This window comes from Herpailurus yagouaroundi, unplaced genomic scaffold, assembly GCF_014898765.1.
Source record: "Herpailurus yagouaroundi ecotype Mexico unplaced genomic scaffold, PumYag 187, whole genome shotgun sequence".
Classification (NCBI taxonomy): domain Eukaryota; kingdom Metazoa; phylum Chordata; class Mammalia; order Carnivora; family Felidae; genus Herpailurus; species Herpailurus yagouaroundi.
In genome coordinates, this window is record NW_024412418.1 from 30,076,148 (window position 1) to 30,096,590 (window position 20,443).

Consider the following 20,443-nt stretch of genomic DNA (forward strand, 5'->3'; position numbering starts at 1 on the left):
GTGAATTTTGATTTGATTCCTTAGGAAGAATGATCAGAAATGGAAAACCTTCATAAAAGGTATAAAGTATATTCCAGTTTTACATTCCTGCCATCTTTATCAACTCTAGGTCTTACGAGAAACCAAACAAAAGGGGAACCTGGGTGGCTCAGTCAGCTAAGTGTCCAACTTTGGCCCAGGTCGTGATCTCACAGTTTGTGAGTTCAAACCCTGCGTCGGGCTCTATGCTGACAGGTCAGAGCCTGGAGCCTGCTTCAGATTCTGTGTCTTCCTCTCTCCCTGCCCCTCCCCTGCTCATGCTCTTTCAAAAATAAATAAACGTTAAAAAAAAAAAACCAAATAAAAAATGAGTGAAAGAAAACAATAAAAATATTTTTGTTATTTAGATAAACAACCCCCCAGAATCTGCCTGCTTTGTTTTGCATTTCAGTGATTATCAGTGATGAAGGGTATTATCTCAATTATTTCAAATGCTTAATCACCACACACAAAAAAATCCTTTGTGCATTCCTGTGAGTGGTTTTGTTGATATATATGAGGTATTGCTGCAATTATTTCTTTTTACTGCATGTCCTGCTGTTTCATTTAATTCAGAAATCTAGCACAAGTCAAAATAAACTAGTAATGGATACCTTCGTTACATTTTCACAAAAAAATTTAAGCATCAATATTAAACAAAACATCTGAATAATTAAAAAGTCTTAACAGTAACTGCCTTATAAGCTGATATGGTAATTTTAATGTCTTAAAATGAAATACAAGCAAGACAACTATTTCTCTAATAATCTTAAGTTCAAAATGAGGGTGCAAACAGCACTTATTGAAGTTAATTAAATAGCACGAAGGGTCACGGTAATAAATACATAATTCACACTGCTGAACTCCCTTCAATTGTTTAGGCCTGACAAAAGTGCCAAGACAGTGGCTGTAATACGAGAATAGATCGTAGTCATTTATCAGTGTCAAATAGATATAAAATGACTGATGTTGTTAAGCATGCATACTGTGGTGAGAGCTGGAAAGGACACTCTGTGAAGCTGAGCTGTATCACCTTGTTTTTATCATCGGCAGACGGCTATTAGAACCACAAAGCAGTGTTGCGTTCAGTAAGGAACAAAATTGATTTCATTTCAATTCTGTTCTTGTGTTTTTTTAAAATTAATTTCTTCTAGAGCAATGAAATTTCATTTCCCCAGAAAGGAGAAAAACTTAAAAATCATTATTATCACTATTAAAGCTTAGAGGTAAAGAATGAAAGAAAAAAATAAATGGATTTTTCTATCATCAAGCTTACTAGATACATATAAAGAAAGAAAAATAAATAGACTGATTTTAGTCATGTTTTCAAAGCCAAATTACATGAAAAATATCTGTATTTTAAAAGTAAACAGTGCCATCATTGGCAGTGAAATGTACAAGTACTGTACATTTAATGCACAATAAAACTGCACATTAAAGCAAAGAGGAAAAACATGGTGAATTTAAAATTTAAAGCTAAGTGTTAAAAGTATTTATTCTGGGAGGCTGGTTTGTTACTCCCAGAATGCTGGAAGGGCTCAAATGTTGAGAACATTTTTTTTCTGAATTATTTTTAAATCCAGGTTGTAAATAAAAACAAAAAACAAAAAATAAAAACAAACACAACAAAATAAAACAAATTAGGCTCATTACTTTATGTTCCACTTTGCTTTTGGCCAAATGTACAATTCTTAATCTAAGAAATTCCCTATTCACAATGCTTTTTCTTGCTTTCTAAATATCAAGGCTACCCTGAAGGGTAGAATTACCATTACCATTTACCATTTACTGAAGATATTTACTGAATGAGATTTACCATTACTGAAGACATCCACCGTCCCCCGCCCCCAATCTAGGCAGCATAACTCTATAGGAATATTTATGTTTTTATTTTAAAAATATTATATTACTTTTTGGACACTAAGATAAGATTTACATATATAGTAAATCATTCTGATTAGACTCTTGGCTTTATTTAATTTTATCTAATAATTTTACAGCAGAATAATGAGTCAAAAACTACTTTTAGTTTAACTAAACCCAACTATAGAGAACTCTTCAGTCATGCCAAGGCAAATTTGAACACCAGCCTATTCAAGGGCAATAGTATGATGAAATTTTTAAGAACATCAGAGTTGACAAAATGGGACCACCAAATAAAAGTTAGTAAATGCCTTTGGCATGATATCACCAAGGTGATTAGAGGAAATTAAATTTCAATGACACTGCATATTACTCTACTTATTTGTATATTTTGCAGAATATTTACAATATGGCAAATACTACATCAGATCAAAATGGAGAAAGACAAACAACTCATCTTCTATGAGGACCCTTTATCACAGCACACTGAGATGTGATAACACAGATGTATGCATGAAATGATCTAGCAGAACAAAGACCGACCGCAATTAATTTTCTGAGGACAGTGAGTAAAGATTTACAAAACTAAGCTGGGCAATAAAGAGAAAATTGAAATTTATCAAGTGAAAGAGGTCAAAACAGCTTTCTAGGTAGACTATCTTAGACAAGACAAGGACTAAGAAAGAAAGTTAGCTAAAAAATGAGCAATGTGTGGGGCGCCTGGGTGGCTCAGTTGGTTAAGCGGCCGACTTCGGCTCAGGTCATGATCTCACACTCCGTGAGTTCGAGCCCCGCGTCGGGCTCTGTGCTGACAGCTCAGAGCCTGGAGCCTGTTTCAGATTCTGTGTCTCCCTCTCTCTGACCCTCCCCCATTCATGCTCTGTCTCTCTCTGTCTCAAAAATAAATAAACGTTAAAAAAAAAAATTAAAAAAAAAATGAGCAATGTGTCTAAGATCATATGAGCTGGAGCATATGATGTGTTTATTATGTGAGGCTGTAACAGAGTAGGGCTGGAAATGATGAAAAATGGTCAGATTGTAAAGGGCCATGGTAGGGAATTTGGATATTATCCTGGAGATATTGACAATCCAGTGAGGGTTTTTGTTTAATTATTAACTTTAGTAAGGCATAATTTACAAACAGTAAAATGTGCATATTTTACATGTGCAGTTCAATGAGTTTTACCATTATCTCATCTTTGCGAACTTTTGCCTACTCCAAGTCTCAAAGATTATGTTATCTTCTAGAAATCTGGCAGTTTTACACTTTTATATTTAGGTTTATGACCCATGAAAGAGAGAGAGAGTTGGTTTTTATATAAGGTAAGCAATGAGATTTTTTTTCCTATACAAATATTTAGTTCTAAGCACTTCTTGAAAAGATTATCATTTTCCCATTGAATTAGACTGACTCTTTGGAAAAATATAATTAACTATACAAAAGTGGGTCTATTTCTGGGTTCTCTATTTGTTACATCAATGTCTACGTCTATCTATAGTATAATACATTACTGTCTGGCTTAATATAACTTTTTAGTAAGTTTAGAAATCACATAGTGTAAGGATTCCAATATGATTTTTGGAAAATTGCTTGGCTACTCTAGGTCTTTTGGATTTGCACACAAATTTTAGAATCAGCCTATCAATTTCTACCATGCTAAATTCACTTACTAATTCTGGTAGGTTTTTTTTGGAGATTCCTTGGAATTTTCTGTGTATATAATCATGTTATCTGTAAATAATGACACTTCAATTTCTTCCCTTCCAAGGGCTTTTAATTCTTTTTTCCTTCCTTATTGCACTGGCTAAGACCTCCAAAATAAGAGAATAGGAGTGATGAGAGCGAACATTCTTGCCCTATCCCAAACAGAGGGAAAACATTCAGTCTTGCTCCAGTCAGTATGATGCTAGCTATGGACTTTGTGTGGACACCTTTTATCAGATTCAGCAAGTTCTCTTTTTATTTCTAGTACGAGTATTTATCATGAATAGATACTGAATTTTGTCAAATGCTTTTTTTGCATCCACTGATGTGACCATATGGTTTTTCTTCTTTAGATGGTTAGCATGGTTGACTGCATTAAAAGATTCTAAAGTATTAAAAAAATATTAAATTATTAAATCAGTCTTGTATTCCTGGACCAAATCCCACTTGGTCATAGTGTGCTGTTTTTTTTTTTTTTTTTTTTTTAAATATATTGCTGGATTCAATTTGCTAGTATTTTGTTTAAAATTTGTGCATCTATATTCATGAGAGACACTGCTCTGTAGTTTAATTTTCTTGTACAATTTTTATCTAGTTTTTGGTATCAAGGCCCTCATAAACTTAATTCTCTTCTACTTTCTGGAAGACATTGTGTAGAATTGGTATTATTTCTATTTTAAGGGTTGGAAGAATTTGCAATGAAGCAATCTATACCTGGAGATGGATTTGAGGCTGGCCTCCTGTTTTTGTAAATAAAATTTAATGGGGCACAGCCATATGCACTCATTTACCTACTGTTCCCCACAGTTTAAGTTGTCTTTGGGTCCCCGTTGCTGCCACTGTTACTTTTGCTACTACTGTGGGGTTAACTGGGGGTTGGTGTATGAGAGAACAGAGAGAAATAGAAAAGAAAAAGGAATTTCCTCCATTCTCTCTGAGCATTAATTAGAAGACCCTTTCCCCATTCCTTAAGTTAGAGTTAGAGGGCTCTGTTGGGAGTTCTTGCTGTGCTAATGCCCTCCTTTTGGGTTTCAGGCTGTCTGGAGTCCAGACTGGGGGATACTGGAAGCAAATAAATCACATATTTACCACCACTTCGGGGTACTCTGAATTCGGGTCTTCTCCAATTTATCTGCTATTATTTACTTTTCAGAGATGTCAAGTAGCTGTTCCATGCATTCTGGTATTGAAGTTGCATTCAGTGAAAGAGCTTATTTTCACTGCCATAAAAATCCTCTGTGCTCTACTCATTTGTATCCCTTGTCCCCGGTGACCACTGTTCTTTTCACTGTCTCCGTGGTTTTGCTTTTTTCAAAACGTCCTATAGGTGGAATCACACAGTAGGTAACCTTTGCGGATTAGCTCCTTTCACTTAGTGATATGCATTTAAGATTCCTCCATATCATTTCATAGCTTGATAGTTTATTTCTTTTTAGCACTCAAAATATTCCATTGTGTGGGTGTGCAGACCATTCATTTTTAATATAGTTATTAATGTTGGAATTTAAGTCTACCATCATACCATTTGTTTTTTATTGGTCCACCTGGTTATGTTTGTATCTTCTTTTTTCTCAAAATTCCATTTTATCTTCACTACTAGCTTATTAGCTATATTTTGTGGCTTAATTTAAATTTTCAATCTGTTCCTCTGGCATTTACAATGTACATATTTAATTTATCATAATTTACCATTAAATTGCTTCATGTACCATGTAGGAACTTAATGTATTTCCATTTTCTCATTAATGTCTTTGATCACTGCCATACATTTTATGTCTCCATGTTTTTAAAATTATTTTTTTTTTTTTTAGAAAGAAAGCAAGAGGGGGGAGAGGGGCAGAGGGAGAGGGAGGAAGAGAGAGACAGAAAAAGAATGAGAATCTTAAGCAGGCTCCATGCTCAGCACAGAGCATGATGTGGGGCTTGATCCCACGATCCTGGGATCATGACCTGAGCTGAAATCAAGAAATGAATGCTCGACTGAGCCACCCATGTGCCTCAGTCTATGTTTTGAAACCCACAGTACATTATTTTTGCTTTAAATAGTCAATTATCTTTTACCAAATTAAAAAAATGAGAAAACAAAGTCTTTCTGATTGATGAAAAGTCACTGATGAAAAGTTTTTGCCATGATGAATTTCATGTTGTGCAATGTCTGAGTTTTTTGTTTTCCTTTGTTGCCATTAAAGTCACTTGGGTCCAGTTTTTTTCTTTTAAGCCTTGTTTTTAAGCTTTGTTAAGGAGCATGCAGGTTAGCCTTTATTCTAGGGACAGTTTATTTCCACTATGAAGCTATGGACTCCCCACTCTTGCTGGTTGAAAGTCAAAACCCTAAACAGCCTCCTGTAAACTTTGGGAACTGTCTGGTTCACAGCTGCCCCAGATGTTCTGCCTAACCTCAGGCATTTCATCCTACACATATACATCTTAGTACTCATCCAAAACAGAAGGGGACATCATGTGTAGATTTCTGGAGCTCTTTTTCTGATTAATGTGTCCTTTTTAGTACTTGGCCCTGCAACTTCCAGCTTCTATTCATTGAGTACTACCACCAGAGGCTCAGCAGGGTTTAAAAAAAAAAAAAAAAGTGTTATATTTCTTTGTATAATTCTTCCTTTATACTTCCATAGCTGAAATGACCACATTTTAATTACTTTGAAATTTCCCTTTCAAGACTTTCCCGGTTGTACTTTAAAAGGGGATTCTAATATTTTTGATGTATTGGCCCTACTATTTATTTAAATACAAGTACATATACAATAGCAGTGAAAGAAATATAGAATGTAGATGGTGCCAGAAGGAAACATTAAAATCACACACCTCCTTCATAGTATTCTAAAACAGCTGAAACAATTAGTCTAAGGATTACTAGGTAAAGCGTAGTTAGGATTTCAAAATTTCACTAGACATCAAATAATATTTTGTTATAATTAGGTAGGAGAAAATGAAAATATTATCTTAAATCTCCTCTAAGATTAAAACATGAATGAATTAGTACTGTATTTAAAATTCTAGCATTAAGGGGTTCCCAGGTGGCTCAGTCAGTTAAGAGTCCGACTCTTGGTTTCAGCTGAGGTCATGATCTCACAGTTTGGGGTTTGAGCCCCATGTTGGATTCTGCGCTGGCAGTGTGACGCCTCCTTGGGAATCTCTCTGCCCCATTCCCACTTGTGCTGTCTCTCTCTCTCAAAATGAATAAATAAACTTAAAAAAAAAATAATACAATTCTAGCACTGAAACAATAAAATGGTTACAGTAAAGAAGAAAGCAACATTTTCAAGTTTCCAAATATCATCCAAATACCAAAGGTATATAAAAACCAACCAAACAAACAAAAAGAAAATGCAATAAAATTTCATTTGTGCTTGCTTCACTTGCTTTGCTGTGTTCAAGCTTTTTGGAGAAAGAGAAAATGATACTATCAAGGTGTTAATTCCATATCATTGCGATCTTAAAGTGAAAACAGGGCAACAAGGTGCTGCTTTACTCTAATAGTGTTTATTTGCATCTACTAAATTCAATTTATGCATCAACAATGAAATCAAAGCTAGAAATGAATTTTATGAAATTGTATTTTAAACATACAGAGAACAATATAATGACCACCTGGGACCCAACACTCGGCTTTGCCAAATCTTACCATCCTCCCACAGTTCCCTCAATTTCTAAAAGGAATGATTCAGATATATGGCACCGAACCCTCTTTATAGCCTTCCCTGATCCTACTTCTACCTTTCCCCAGAAGTGACCACTCACTGAATTCCGTAGTTATCATTTTTAAGTGTTGCTTCTTACTTTTACTATGTGTGTGTATGTATAATTGTTTCACATGTTTTCAAGCTCCATATAAACAGTGCATTGTAGGAATCCTGCAACTTCTTTTGTTTAAAGTTGCTTCTGACAGACACGCATATATGATTTATTACAGAGATTTTATTGTATGTAACTACCATATTTATCTTCAGTTAATGGACATTAAGGTTGCCTCCAACTGTTCACTTCTACAAACCATACTGTTGTCAAGATACTTGTACACAGGTTGTGGGGGAGACCCTTCGGAATACATGCCTAGGGAAGAAAACTGGCTGTAGTGATGGATACTTATACATCTATACTTCACTTGATGGCAGCAAACTGTTCTCTAAAGTTGTACCAATCGTGACTATCAGCAGAAGAGTTTAAAAGTTCCATTTGGCTGCATTATTGTCAGCACTCAGCATTGTTAAATTTTATGTGTTTTTTCCTGTAGTGATGTTTAAAACACAGTCTTTTACATAGTTTTACCTGGCCTCTCCTGAGTTACTAGTGATGTTGAGTATCTTTTCATCAAAGTTAGTTGTACGTACAGCTCTGTATGTACAGTTAGTTGTACATTCAGCTCTGTACACGAAGGAAGAAGATAGTCAGGAAGGTTTCAGTGAAAGTGGGACAGGACAACTTATATGTAATGAGTAATTTAAATAAAAAAAAAAGATTCTATAATCAAATTCGAACTTGTGGAGTTAAGGGTGTAGGTGTATCAGAACTATAGGTGCTCATCTAAGTGAAAAATCAATGAGGTGTAAAACAAAAGAATGTAGAATTGGACCAGTCCTTGAACCTTTAAGATTTGAGCAGGTGATGACAGTGGAGAGCATTCTAAACATATATATTGAATACAATAACTACTGAATGGCATTCTCTTTAATTTATACTTCACCTCTGTTGGTGATACTTCTCTTTAGTCACTTTGGAAACGAAAATATTTTTAGTTATAGTTGCAACTTAGGAAATACTACTTATTGCTTAAAGAAACGTTTTCTGAATTATTTGTGGTATTCAAAAGCCACATAGTAAGTCACATACATTTTAAATGGTGGGAACTAGATTTAAATAAGAGTTTTCTTTAAATTACTACTTTAATGAAATAACATGCCATCTAAAATTCATGTAGCTCTGAGAACATCTTATCTTAGATCTGTTGTTACTTAAATACAGTGGGCACACAAAAAATTGTGCGGAATGAAGGGATATTGTTAACTTCAAAATGAATAAGACATTTCTCCCCTTTTACTATTACTTCTCACCTGCTTTCACTGAAAATGGCTTTTCCAGTAGAAATACTGTTTGTTTCCAGTGTGTTTTGGCACTCTGGGGGCCCGTGGAGAACACAACCTGCATTGGTAGAGTTCAAAAGTACTGATGAAGTACAAGATTTTTAATATCATGCTACATTAATCTACGACATCAAATACAAGCTCCAATTGCTTACAACATCAAAATGCTTATGATCAAACACCTGGGGGCACACAAATAAAATAAATGTATTTCACATAATTAATTCTTACGAGAAAACTCAGGATACTTACCCTCTTGTGACAATTCTTCTCAAAATATATATCGAAGTAGCCAGCAATTGCCTGTTTTTAAGAAAAGAGATATAAATAATTATTAAACTAATTACATGACATAATAATTATTCAGTCTTTCAAGACTTGGCAAAAAGAGGGGAGCCTGGGTGGCTCAGTTGGTTGACCGTCCGACCCTTAACTTCAGCTCAGGTTGTGATCCCAGGGTAGCGGGAATGAGCCCTGTGTCAGGCTCCTCACTGAGCGTGGAGCCTGCTTGAGATTCTCTCTCCCGCTCTGTCCCCTCCTCCGTTCACATACTCTTAAAAACAAACAAACAAAACAAAACAAACTTAGCAAAGAATCCATTTCAAAGACTAGATACTTCTTAAACTTATGATAGGTCACTATTTTTCCCGTAAAAGAAGTTACATGTAAAAATAAAGTAACGTAATTTGACTTTTCCCCACAGAAACAATATAATAAGAAGGGCAACAAGGCTAATCAAATAATCAACACATGTTTGATTACAGAAATGACTGTGGTAGACTACTGAAAGGTGAGAGATTACACGAAGGAAGAAGGCTCAATCGGCCCCTAGCTGACCCACTGTCCCAAGGAGGCTGCTGAACAAGTTGAGCCATCTCGGACCCTTTTCGCTCCAGTCAAACCAGACAACTGCAGCAGCATGAGGGACCCGAGGAGGGGCCGGCAGAAGAAATAGTAGATAAGTACAGTCTAGATTGCAGAATCATACACAAATAAATCCAAATGACTGTGATGTCAAGGCACTCAGTTTTAGGGTGGTTTGTTACACAGCAATAAACGTAATTTAAACATACTCTTTTATACAAAGATCTCATTTAATTTCTTCTGATCTTGTGCATCCAATCTTAAAGTACTATGACTATTTTTATGATGAAATCAATGGAATTTTTAAATGTCACTTTTTTTTCTGATGATAAAACATGTAATAGTATTCAAGTAAAACTTATGTTTAAGCATATACCCAAAGGAGAACCTCTGAAATAACTCTAAGGGTTACTGCAATAGTATAAAGAGGTCTCTAAAAGATGATTATTCAGATAAATATATATTTTTCATTTCTTTTTATTTAAAATTTAATTGATACCATTTGTTTTTCTTTCATTAATAGACCTAGCATAATCTATTTTTAAAACCGGCATTAAAAAAAGCTTATAAAGTGTTAAAAACAGGACACTGATTACTAAAAAATCACTAATAAAGATAATTTGTGTATCCTGCTGCTTTTGTTGAGAATGTGAAGTTAATTTATTGGTCTGTAAGGTTAATATGAACTGGGTCCAAAACCAGCTCACTATTCAATGTTGAGGTTCATTATATTTTAGATACCAAGAGGGAATCAAAATACTATTTATAATTCTGTCAAATAGATATAAATAAAGCAATATGGTACTCAAATACAAGTTAGTATAGAAAACTATGCAGTTAATCAGAACACATCTAAAACATAACTTTCTTCAGTTGATTTCCTCCACAGGTTAGTTCAAGTGTTTTCTTAAATTTATTCCTGTATGCCAGTCTTGTTCACCACTGTATCCTTAGTCCCTACAGCAGTGCCTGGCCCATAGTACACAGTAAATATTTGCTGAGAGAATGTGCTTATTATACACAGTACTTACCATATTATAGTTAGTTGTCCTACCAGACTGCAAACCATTTAAGAGGAAAGCCTATGTGTAACTCATACTGCTGTGCCCCTTACCTAGAACAAGTGTGTTAGATAACAGATTCTCAATAAATTTTAATTAAAATTTTCAGTCTTCAGTTTCCTAAATATAGCTAGTCTTCTTCTGTAGTTGGGACACTTTATGAAATCAATGAATAACTAAACTTAGAACTCATAATTTTAGACTCCAAAAAAAATGAAGAATGTGAGCTATGTATAGGGGAGGAGAGGATCCTCTAATTAATTCTATGCATGAACCTATAGAAGTTTCAACCTAACCTCTGAACTATGCAGGCTAGATCCAAATCAACATAACAAAGGCTGAGGGAATGGAACTAAAACCTGAATCACTAGCACAGGTCTCAGGATTAACTCTGAATAAAATGTGCATGGGAAAACCTTAAGTCAACAAACAGGTAAAGATCTAGAGAACAAAACAAAGATTTGAAAAACCTGTACAAGTCAGACGATCCCTGAACAGCTTATGTGCAGGAGAGACCCAAAACAGCACAGCCAATGTTCAGAGAATAAAACTGAGATGTGAACCACCATCTACCCAGGCATTGTTGACAGAATTCATGTTTTGACTTTAACTGGTATGATTGCCTGCTTACACCAAACACTATTTTCCAGATGATTATAACATGACTGAGATTACACACAGCATAGCATGCACATCTAGAACATAATCCAAAATTACTCAACATACAAAGAACCAGGAAAATGTAGCTAACTTTCAAGAGAAAAGATGCCAACTCTGAGATGACCCTGAGTCCCAGGAGACAAAGATCTTAAGGCAGGAATTGTAACTATGCTGTTTTGAAGGAATAGAAATGAGGTTATAGAAAATACACTGAAATGGAAGTGAAAAACAGGAATTCTCAGTAGAGAAATAGAACCCCCCCCCCCCCCCCCAAAAACCCCAACCAAAATAAAAATTTTAAATTAAAAAATGAAAAAACTGAAACAAACTCCCTGGACTGAATTGCAGAATGGAGATTACAGAGGAAAAAAAAAAAAAAAATCAGTGAATTTGAGGACCGATCAATAGAAAGTATCTAATTTGAAAAACCAGAGGTGGGGGTGCCTGGGTGGTTCAGTTGGTTAAGTGTCCAACTCTTGATTCTGGCTCAGGTCATGATCTTGTGAGAGAATCCCAATTGGGATTCATTCTCTCTCTCTCTCTCTCTCTCTCTCTCTCTCTCTCCCTCCCTCTGGCCCTCCACTGCTCGTGTGCTTTCCCTCTCTCTGTCTCAAAAAAGGGAAAAAAATGGGGAAAAAGATTAAAAAAAAAATGCAAGAGTGTCAGGGACCCGTGTATCTAACATATATGTAACTGGAAATTCAGATTGAAAAGAAAAAAATATTGCAGCAGGAAAGACTTTTAAACATTCTTTATCTGGCAAAATTATCCTTCAGAAATGAAGGCAAAATAAACACATTTTCTAGTAAAGGAAAACTAAAAGAATTCATTGCCAAAGGAGTTTTCAGAAGACATGTTAAATAAGGCAGTTCTTCAGGCTAATGAGCAACAGTACGGGGAGGAAACCGGAAACATCAAAAATAACAGAAAAGCAATAGAAATGATAAATAGCTGGGTAAATACAAAAGACTACCTTTCCCCCTGAATTCCTTTAAAATACTTATGATTATTTAAGGCAAAATTGTATCATCTGGTAGCATTTTTTCCCATGTATGCTTATGTAATCAAAAAGACCAGGGCAGGGGGTTGGGGTTAGAAGGAGGAAGAGTAAAATTACACCAACATATATAAGTGTTTATAAAATCTGCAACTGAAGAAGGCTTTTTAAGCATCACACACAGGCAGAAACTAATATAATGGAAATTTAAAACTTTGGTATCAAAATCAAAATGAAATACTACCTTACATCTGTCAAAATCGCTAGAATAAAAAACACAAGAAATAGTAAGTGTTGATGGCAGTGTGAAGAAAAAGGAACCCTTGTGCTCTGCTGGTGGGAATGTAAACTAGTGCAGACACTGTGGAAAACAATACGGAAGTTCTTCAAAAAGTTAAAAATAGAAATACTATATGATTCAGTAATTCCACTACTGGGTATTTACCCATGAAAACAAAATATTAATTTGAAAAGATATATGCACCTGTGGTTACTGCAGCATTATTTACAATAGCCAAGATATGGAAGGAACCTAAAATGTCCATCAACAGATGAATGGATAAAAAGGATGTGTATATTTACAACAGAATATTACTCTGCCATAAAAAAGAATGAAATCTAGGGGCGCCTGGGTGGCTTAATCAGGTTAGATGTCTAACTTTTGATTTCGGCTTGGGTCGTGATCTCACAGTTCGTGGGTTTAAGGCCAATGTCAGGCTCCATGCTGACCATGTGGAACCTGCTTGGGATTCTCTCTCTCCCTCTCTCTCTCTGCCCCACACCCTACCACGTGCTCTCTCTTTCTCAAAATAAATTAAAAAAAAAAAAAAAAAAGAAATCTTGCCATTCACAACAACATGGATGGACATAGAGGGTATTATTCTAAGTGAAGTAAGTCAAAGAAACACAAACACCACATGATTTCACTTATATGTAGAATCTAAAAAACAGACAAACAAAACAACCCAGACTATTAAATACAGAGAATAAACTGGCAGTTGTTGCAGGAGAGGTGGGAGGAGGTGGGTAAAACAGATAAAGGGATCAAGAGGTACAAACTTCCACTATAAAATAAATAAGTCATGGAGATGAAAAGTAGAGCATAGAAGATATAGTCAATAATATTGTAACAATGTTCTATGGTGACAAATGGTAGCTACATTTATCACAGCGAGCACTGAGTAATATATAGCATTGTTGAGCCATTATGTTGTACCCCCAAAACTAACATGACACTTTATGTTAATTATACTTCAATAAAAAAATAATAAAATTTTAGTGTAAAAATTAAAAGCTGAATAAATCTGAGAACATTTGCAATATATATTACAAAGAGTCACTCTCCTTTGTACATTAAGCTACTACAAAATTAGTAAGAATATGTCAAAAACTAAGACAAAGCAGGAAATTTATAAAAGAAAAATCAAATAATAAAGCATATATAAAAAATATTTGACCTACTTAGAAAAAAAAGTAAATTAAAACAACCAGATACAGGGGCGCCTGGGTGGCTCAGTCGGTTAAGTGTCCGACTTCAGTTCAGGTCATGATCTTGCGGTCTGTGAGTTCGAGGCCCGCGTCAGGCTCTGTGCTGACCGCTTAGAGCCTGGAGCCTGTTTCGGATTCTGTGTCTCCCTCTCTCTCTGACCCTCCCCCATTCATGCTCTGTCTCTCTCTGTCTCAAAAATAAATAAACGTTAAACAAAATTAAAAACAAAACAAAACAACCAGATACAGTTTTCTCTGATAATGATGAGGAAAACAAATCTTTAATAATATCCACAGTAAATGGGGAAAGTAGCATTCATACTGGGAGAACAAACTGAAATAACCTTTCTAGAGAGAACTCAGTTAGCAATACATATTAAAAGGCAAGACATTTGCATTAAAAAGAAGTCAGACACAAAATATATGATTCTATCCATATACAGAAAATTCAAAAATAGTATGACTAACTTACAGTGTTGTAAGTCAGGATAGTAGTTGCCCTTGCAACAGCAATAGAAATTGGAAAGACTCAGATGGAGGGCTCCTGGCTGCTGGTAATATTCTGTTTCTCCAGTTGAGTGCTGGATACATGGTAGGCATTCACTTTGTTCAATTTTTTCAAACTACATTTAAGATTTGTGGACTTTTCTGTTGTGTATGTATGTGTTGTAGACTCAATCAAATGCATATACTCAATGACTCAGTAATTCTAAACTTAAAAAAAAATTCCATGGAAATTATCAAGTATGCTTGCAAAGATTTAGCCACAAGAGGCCAATTTTAGCCTAAATTTTCAATAACAGGTCACCAGTTAATAAATCATAATACTTCCATATCATGGAATATTTGTCCATCAAAAGTAATCTTGTAGGTAAATATTTATCGATTTGGATATTAGGTAAAAAGAATAGTACATGTATTATGGGCACTTATTATATATTATACAAACGTGAGTATATATGTACATGTCTGAAAAGATATTCACCAAGCTACTGAAAGTGGATGACAGATTTGGGAAGTTCATATTCTTAATCCTTATCTCTAATTTACATTTCCCCCCCAAAAAATAAACAGCTTCTGTGATAATAATAAATCATTTTTGAGCTAAATGGTCTACAGTACTGCATGAAGATGCACTCAATTCAACTATTACCTTTGTATCAGTTCCCTTATTGACACCCAAAAACTACTCATATCTGCACTCCCAGGGCTACGGCAGTACCTAATACGTAACAGGAACTACATGAATTTGAAAATAAAGACAATTTCCCCAATTACAATACAATAACATTTCTATAATAATAACAATATACATGATCAGAAAATGTGACCTAAGTCTGAAATGTATAAAACACACAAAGTAAAACATCCTATATTTAACTCTGGTAAAAGACAGACTGGCAATATTATTATGGTAGAACAATTGCAATTACAATACACTACAGGTCATAACAAAGAGAAGAGGTTGATGCATGACTTTACAGTGAAATTAAAAAGTCAAAATATTTGTGAATACAAAGATAATTTAAACTGTCTTCCAATCCCCAAACTGCACTACCTATGAAATTTAGTTCAAAATCAAAAAAGAAACTAACTTTCCCCTAACCCCCCAAAAATACAGTGAAAGAGACACTACATAGTTTGGCGTAACAAGAAAACAGGTTTTATGTCTCAAGATGAATAAATAAAAATGAAAAGCATAAATTCATTTTGGTTTTGAGAATTTGGCAGGGATCTATGACAAAGATAGATCTGAAATCACATCTAGCTTACAGTTCCCTTTGAAATGGCGTTTCTTCAACTCCTCAAGCAGATTTACCTTCCTAATAATGTCTGGTGGAGGGTAGTATTAAAATCAGTTCCATAGCATACATTAAGCAGAACCATGAGAAGTTAGGAAGAAATTCACCTATGATAAAAAATTATGTGCAAATAATCTATCTACTCATCAGGCTTTGAACATTCCCCTAACTGAGCAAGTCGAAAATTCTTGCTCTGAAAAAACCAAAGGGAATTTCTGATTTTAAAATGGGTGTTAACCCTCAAATAGAATGCCACTTAAATAAAGGGAAAGGGCTCCCTCTACCACCATGTCCCCCCACTCCCCCCCGCCACTGTATAAGTGCTCCTTAATAATTAAAATAGGTATTAGAAAAAAGAGGAAAAAATCTTAAACTTGAATCACAGTCCTAAAACCCAACTGAACCATGATTAGTGTTTTTATTTCTGCAAAGCCATTATAACCAAATACAGCAGCTGACTTGAAGACAAAGTTATTTATTTTGCTGCAGAATGTAAACATGCCACACTATTTTTCAATTAGTTTCACCACCTTGTTACCAGCACTTTGACAGACTATCTCTAGGTCTTTCAAATGTTAATTTCAATGAACTTACACTCTCTCTGTTAAAGTCATTCAAATGTAAGAATAAACAACAACCACAGGAAATTGAAAATGATGACTAATAGGCAATGGTAATAAATAACTGGAGCACAGCTTGACACGTGCTTGAAAAAGATCAGATAGGTTATAAGGCCTGAGCACAGAATAAATTTCTCTTTTGTTCCACATGTATATCTTGTCAGGAGCAAAGGGAGCTGCTGAGGGGAAAAATAAGCATTAAAATAAAATATCTGTAGGAGTTGGGTTAATCCTCGGAGACAAGGTCACAGTTAAATAAATAAAATTTCACTGAATTGTACCACTGTCAGAAAAATTTTAGTTAAAACGTCCTTAGACTGAGAGATAGGAGAATCTGTGCTAATTAACAACAAGAAGGATAATAGAAGAAAACAGAATAAAAGGAAAATACATGCATATATGGTAAACTTCTGTTTGATCAGTTTGTAATTTGGTGGGAATCCTCCACAATTCATTTGAAGTATATACACGAAAATAATTCAGGCAGATAGCTTTGTTGTGCATCTTAAACATTCCTAAGCATTAGAATACGGTTTTTCAAAATGAGTTCTTTGTTCTTTGTGGGTTTCACAAAAAGGAAGAAAAGAACTGACAATATTTGTAAACTGAGTATTTAAAAATCTGTTTTAAGCCACATTTTGTTTGTTTATCCTATATACACAAAGGTAGATGCAGTTCATTTTACACATGCTCGTTTGAAGAACAATGACTTGGAATAAAAATAAATTATTTTCTCATATATTTTCGTGTAGTGAGTATTTCTTTAAAGAAAACGTATCGTGTGTATGTAACAGGATGGCAGCCAATGAAATAAGACCAGACTAGACCTTATGAGGAAGAAGGAAATTAAAAATTATCATTATCACTATCACCTGCAGGGAGTAATTTATCATTTCTGTTCTTCATTGGTATCATGTTCCAACAGCGTGTGGTTACAGCAGATACAATTAGGCAGCTGGCCACAGAAGTAGGAGGATAATGTGCTTTTGATGGAGTTTATCCAAGCATGGAGATAGAGTGTTTGTAATCCATGCAGCAGAATCACTATGACAAAAATACAATTCATTTTTTGTTGGAGTATTTCTTTCAAAATCTTAATACAGAACTCAAAAGCCTACTGATGATGAGTCTGAAACAAGTAAAGAAAGAGTAAGAAGATAATGCCTAAGAATGATTACACAGCTTACATTAGTGTATACAAACGAGACGAAAATACAAACATAAACCATGCAAGCTGCTGCATAAAGACTACAAACACTGCTAGTAATAACTGGTAATTAAACTAAGAAGATGTAATCAATCAATATGAAAATTATACATTATGATTTTATCACAATATTAACTATAGCTTAAATTATGGACTCTTTCTTCTTCAATTAATTTTCTATTTTATCCCAAGAGAAAATTTGCATCTTTCTTTTCTTTCATGATTCCTCTAGGGAACAATATACATTAAGTGCCATATAACCCTCAAGGGATACTGCCAAATTGAGTAGCGTTTAGAAACAGACCAAGCAATATGGGAAGTAGCAAAACAGACAATAGGTCTAAAAATATTTTTAAAAAGGTACCTTTACTGAAAACCTTAATGTAATTAATTTTTGATCTACATAAAATAGTCCCAGATTATAACTGAAATTTCTTTTAAATTTACTTAGTCTGCTTCTCTTGTAATTTCAAACTTGCTTATTAAAGTGATTTTAGGGGGCAGAAGGGATCACCTCTTTAGAGCCTAGAATAAAAGTACTTTCCCTCTGACATTTCATAACTTGATATTTGACATGTCCTAACTGCTCTACATTTCTTCCTAGCTATAAACACAAGATACTGTTTTGTACACTCAAAACTCACTGACATTTATTAACATTTTCATTTTTAAAAAGCTTTTGTCTTACTTTTTTAATGTCTATTTTTGAGAGAGAGAGAAGAAGAGAGGGAGAAAAGAGAGAACGAGCAGGGAAGGGGGAGACAGACAGGGAGACACAGAATCCCAAGCAGGTTCCAGGCTCTGAGCTGTCAGCACAAAGACTGGTGGGGGGCTCGAACCCACGAACCACGAGATCATGACCTGAGCCCAAGTCAGACGCTTAACCGGCTGAGCCACCCAGGCGTCCCCTATGCATTTAGTTTTTTTTAGATTGCACATATATAAATGTTAGCATGCAGCTTGTCTTTGTCTGACTTCTTTCATTTAGTGTAGTTCCCTCAAGGAGTATCCATGTTGTTGAAAATGGCAAGATTTCCTTCATTTTATGGCTGAATAATATAGTCCATTATGTGTGGACACACCCCCCCCCCATATCTTTTTTATCAATTCATCTATCAATGGACACTTAGGTTGCTCCCATAGTTTGGCCGGTGTGAATAACACTGCAAAAAATATGGTAGTGCATCTATCTCTTTGAGATCCTGTTTTCATTTCCTTTGGACAGATATTCAGAAGTGGGATTGCTGGATCATATGCTCGTTCTATTTTCTTTTAAAGTTTTTGTTTTTTATTCATTTTGAGAAAGAAATAGAGAGCAAGCAGTGGAGGGGCAAAGAGAGAGGGAGACAGACAGAATGCCAAGCAGGCCCTGCGCTGCCAGCACCTTAACCAATGAACCTGAAGTTAAGATCATGACCTGAGCCAAAATCAAGAGTCAGATGCTTAACTAAGACACACAGGTGCTGAGTGAAAACACACACTGTTTTCCATAGTGGCTATACTAATTTACATTTCCACCAAAAGTGCACAAGGGTTTCCTTTTCTCTACACCCTCACCAACACTTGTTACCTCACTACTATACTGATTTTTAAGAACACAGATTCATTTTCCTGATTATATACTTCAGCATAAATGGAATCATACAGTGCTTGTCACTGGCTACTTTCCTTGTTGCTTTTTTAGATTCACTTATACTGTTGTGTATTACTTAAACTGTTATATGGCTGTAAGGCATATGTGACTATACAGTTTATTTATCCAGTCTACGATTGACAGGCACTAAGTAATTTTAAGTCGGGGCTTTTATGAGTAGAGCTATGAACATTCTCTTATGACTATGTCTTTTGGTGAACATATGTATTAACTGTTGTTGGGTATACACCTAACAGTGGAACTACTGGTATGTGCGTACTTACCATTTTTGTTAATCTTTATTTTTTCCTATATACTGGCCTTCCATTGGGGTCGTTCTCTGTTTGCCTGAATACCTATTCGTATCTCCTGAGTATAGTATAGGTTAGTACAGGTTGTCTGGGACAAACTGTCTTTCCCTCTTTTTATCTGTTCATCTGAAATTTTTTAAATTTCAGATTCATTCTTTTTTTTAATCTTTTTTTTTTTTAATGTTTATTTTTGAGAGAGAGAGAGGGAGACACAGAATCCAAAGCAGGCTCCAGCCTGCCCAACGTGGGGCTTGAGCCCACAAACCGCCAGATCATGACCTGAGTTAAAGTCGGATGCTTAACCAGCTGAGCCACCCAGGCACCCCTTTTATCTTTTTGAAAAATATTTATTTATTTTTGAGAGAGCGAGCACGCAAGTGGGGGAGGGACAAAGAGAGGGGGACAGAGGATCCAAATCAGACTCTGAGCTGACAGCAGCAAGCCAAATGTGGGGCCTGAACTCACAAACCATGGGATCATGACCTGAGCTGAAGTTGGACGCTCAACCAAATGAGCCACACAGGTGCCCCCAGATTCATTCTAAAAGATATTTTAGTTGTGTAAAATTCAGGGTTGGCAGCTATTTTCTTTTAGTACACTGAGGATATCATCACTGTATTATCTTTTTAATTCTGTTGTTTCTGTTAAGATAACATTTATTGGTCTATTTACTGCTCCCTTGAAGATAATTCCAGCACTCTACTCATAGCCCCACTGACTGCTTTTAAGATTTTCTCCTTGGGGCATCTGGTAGCTCAGTTGGTTAAGCACCTGACTTCAGCAAAGGTCGTGATCTCACAGTTCGTGAATTTGAGCCCCGCATGGGGCTCTGCAGTGACAGGGCAGAGCTTGCTTGGATCCTCTGTCTCTCTTACTCTCTGCCACTCCCCTGTGCGTGCGCTCTCTCTCAAAAATAAATAAACATTAAAAAGAAAAATTTTTTTCTCCTTGAATTCTATACTGTTACTAGGATGTCCTAAGTGTAGGTTTTTTCCTTCCTCTTTCTGATACAATTCACATATCATAAAATTCTATTTAAGTAAGCTGTATAATTCAGTTTTTAAAGAATAGTCAGACTTGTGCAACAATTTAATTTCAGAACATTTTTATTACCCCAA

General features: G+C 35.3%; 1 protein-coding gene across 1 annotated transcript in view; it reads right to left on the reverse strand.

Moving 5' to 3' along the window:
* PRMT3 (protein arginine methyltransferase 3) overlaps nucleotides 1-20,443 on the reverse strand; it is a 146,587-nt gene that overhangs the window by 7,022 nt on the left and 119,122 nt on the right. Inside the window, exons 14-15 of the mRNA XM_040495627.1 lie at nucleotides 8,935-8,985; nucleotides 8,653-8,740 (exon numbers count right to left, since the gene is read on the reverse strand). Of these exons, the coding sequence (XP_040351561.1) occupies nucleotides 8,653-8,740; nucleotides 8,935-8,985 (139 nt within the window). The remainder of the gene's footprint in view (nucleotides 1-8,652; nucleotides 8,741-8,934; nucleotides 8,986-20,443) is intronic.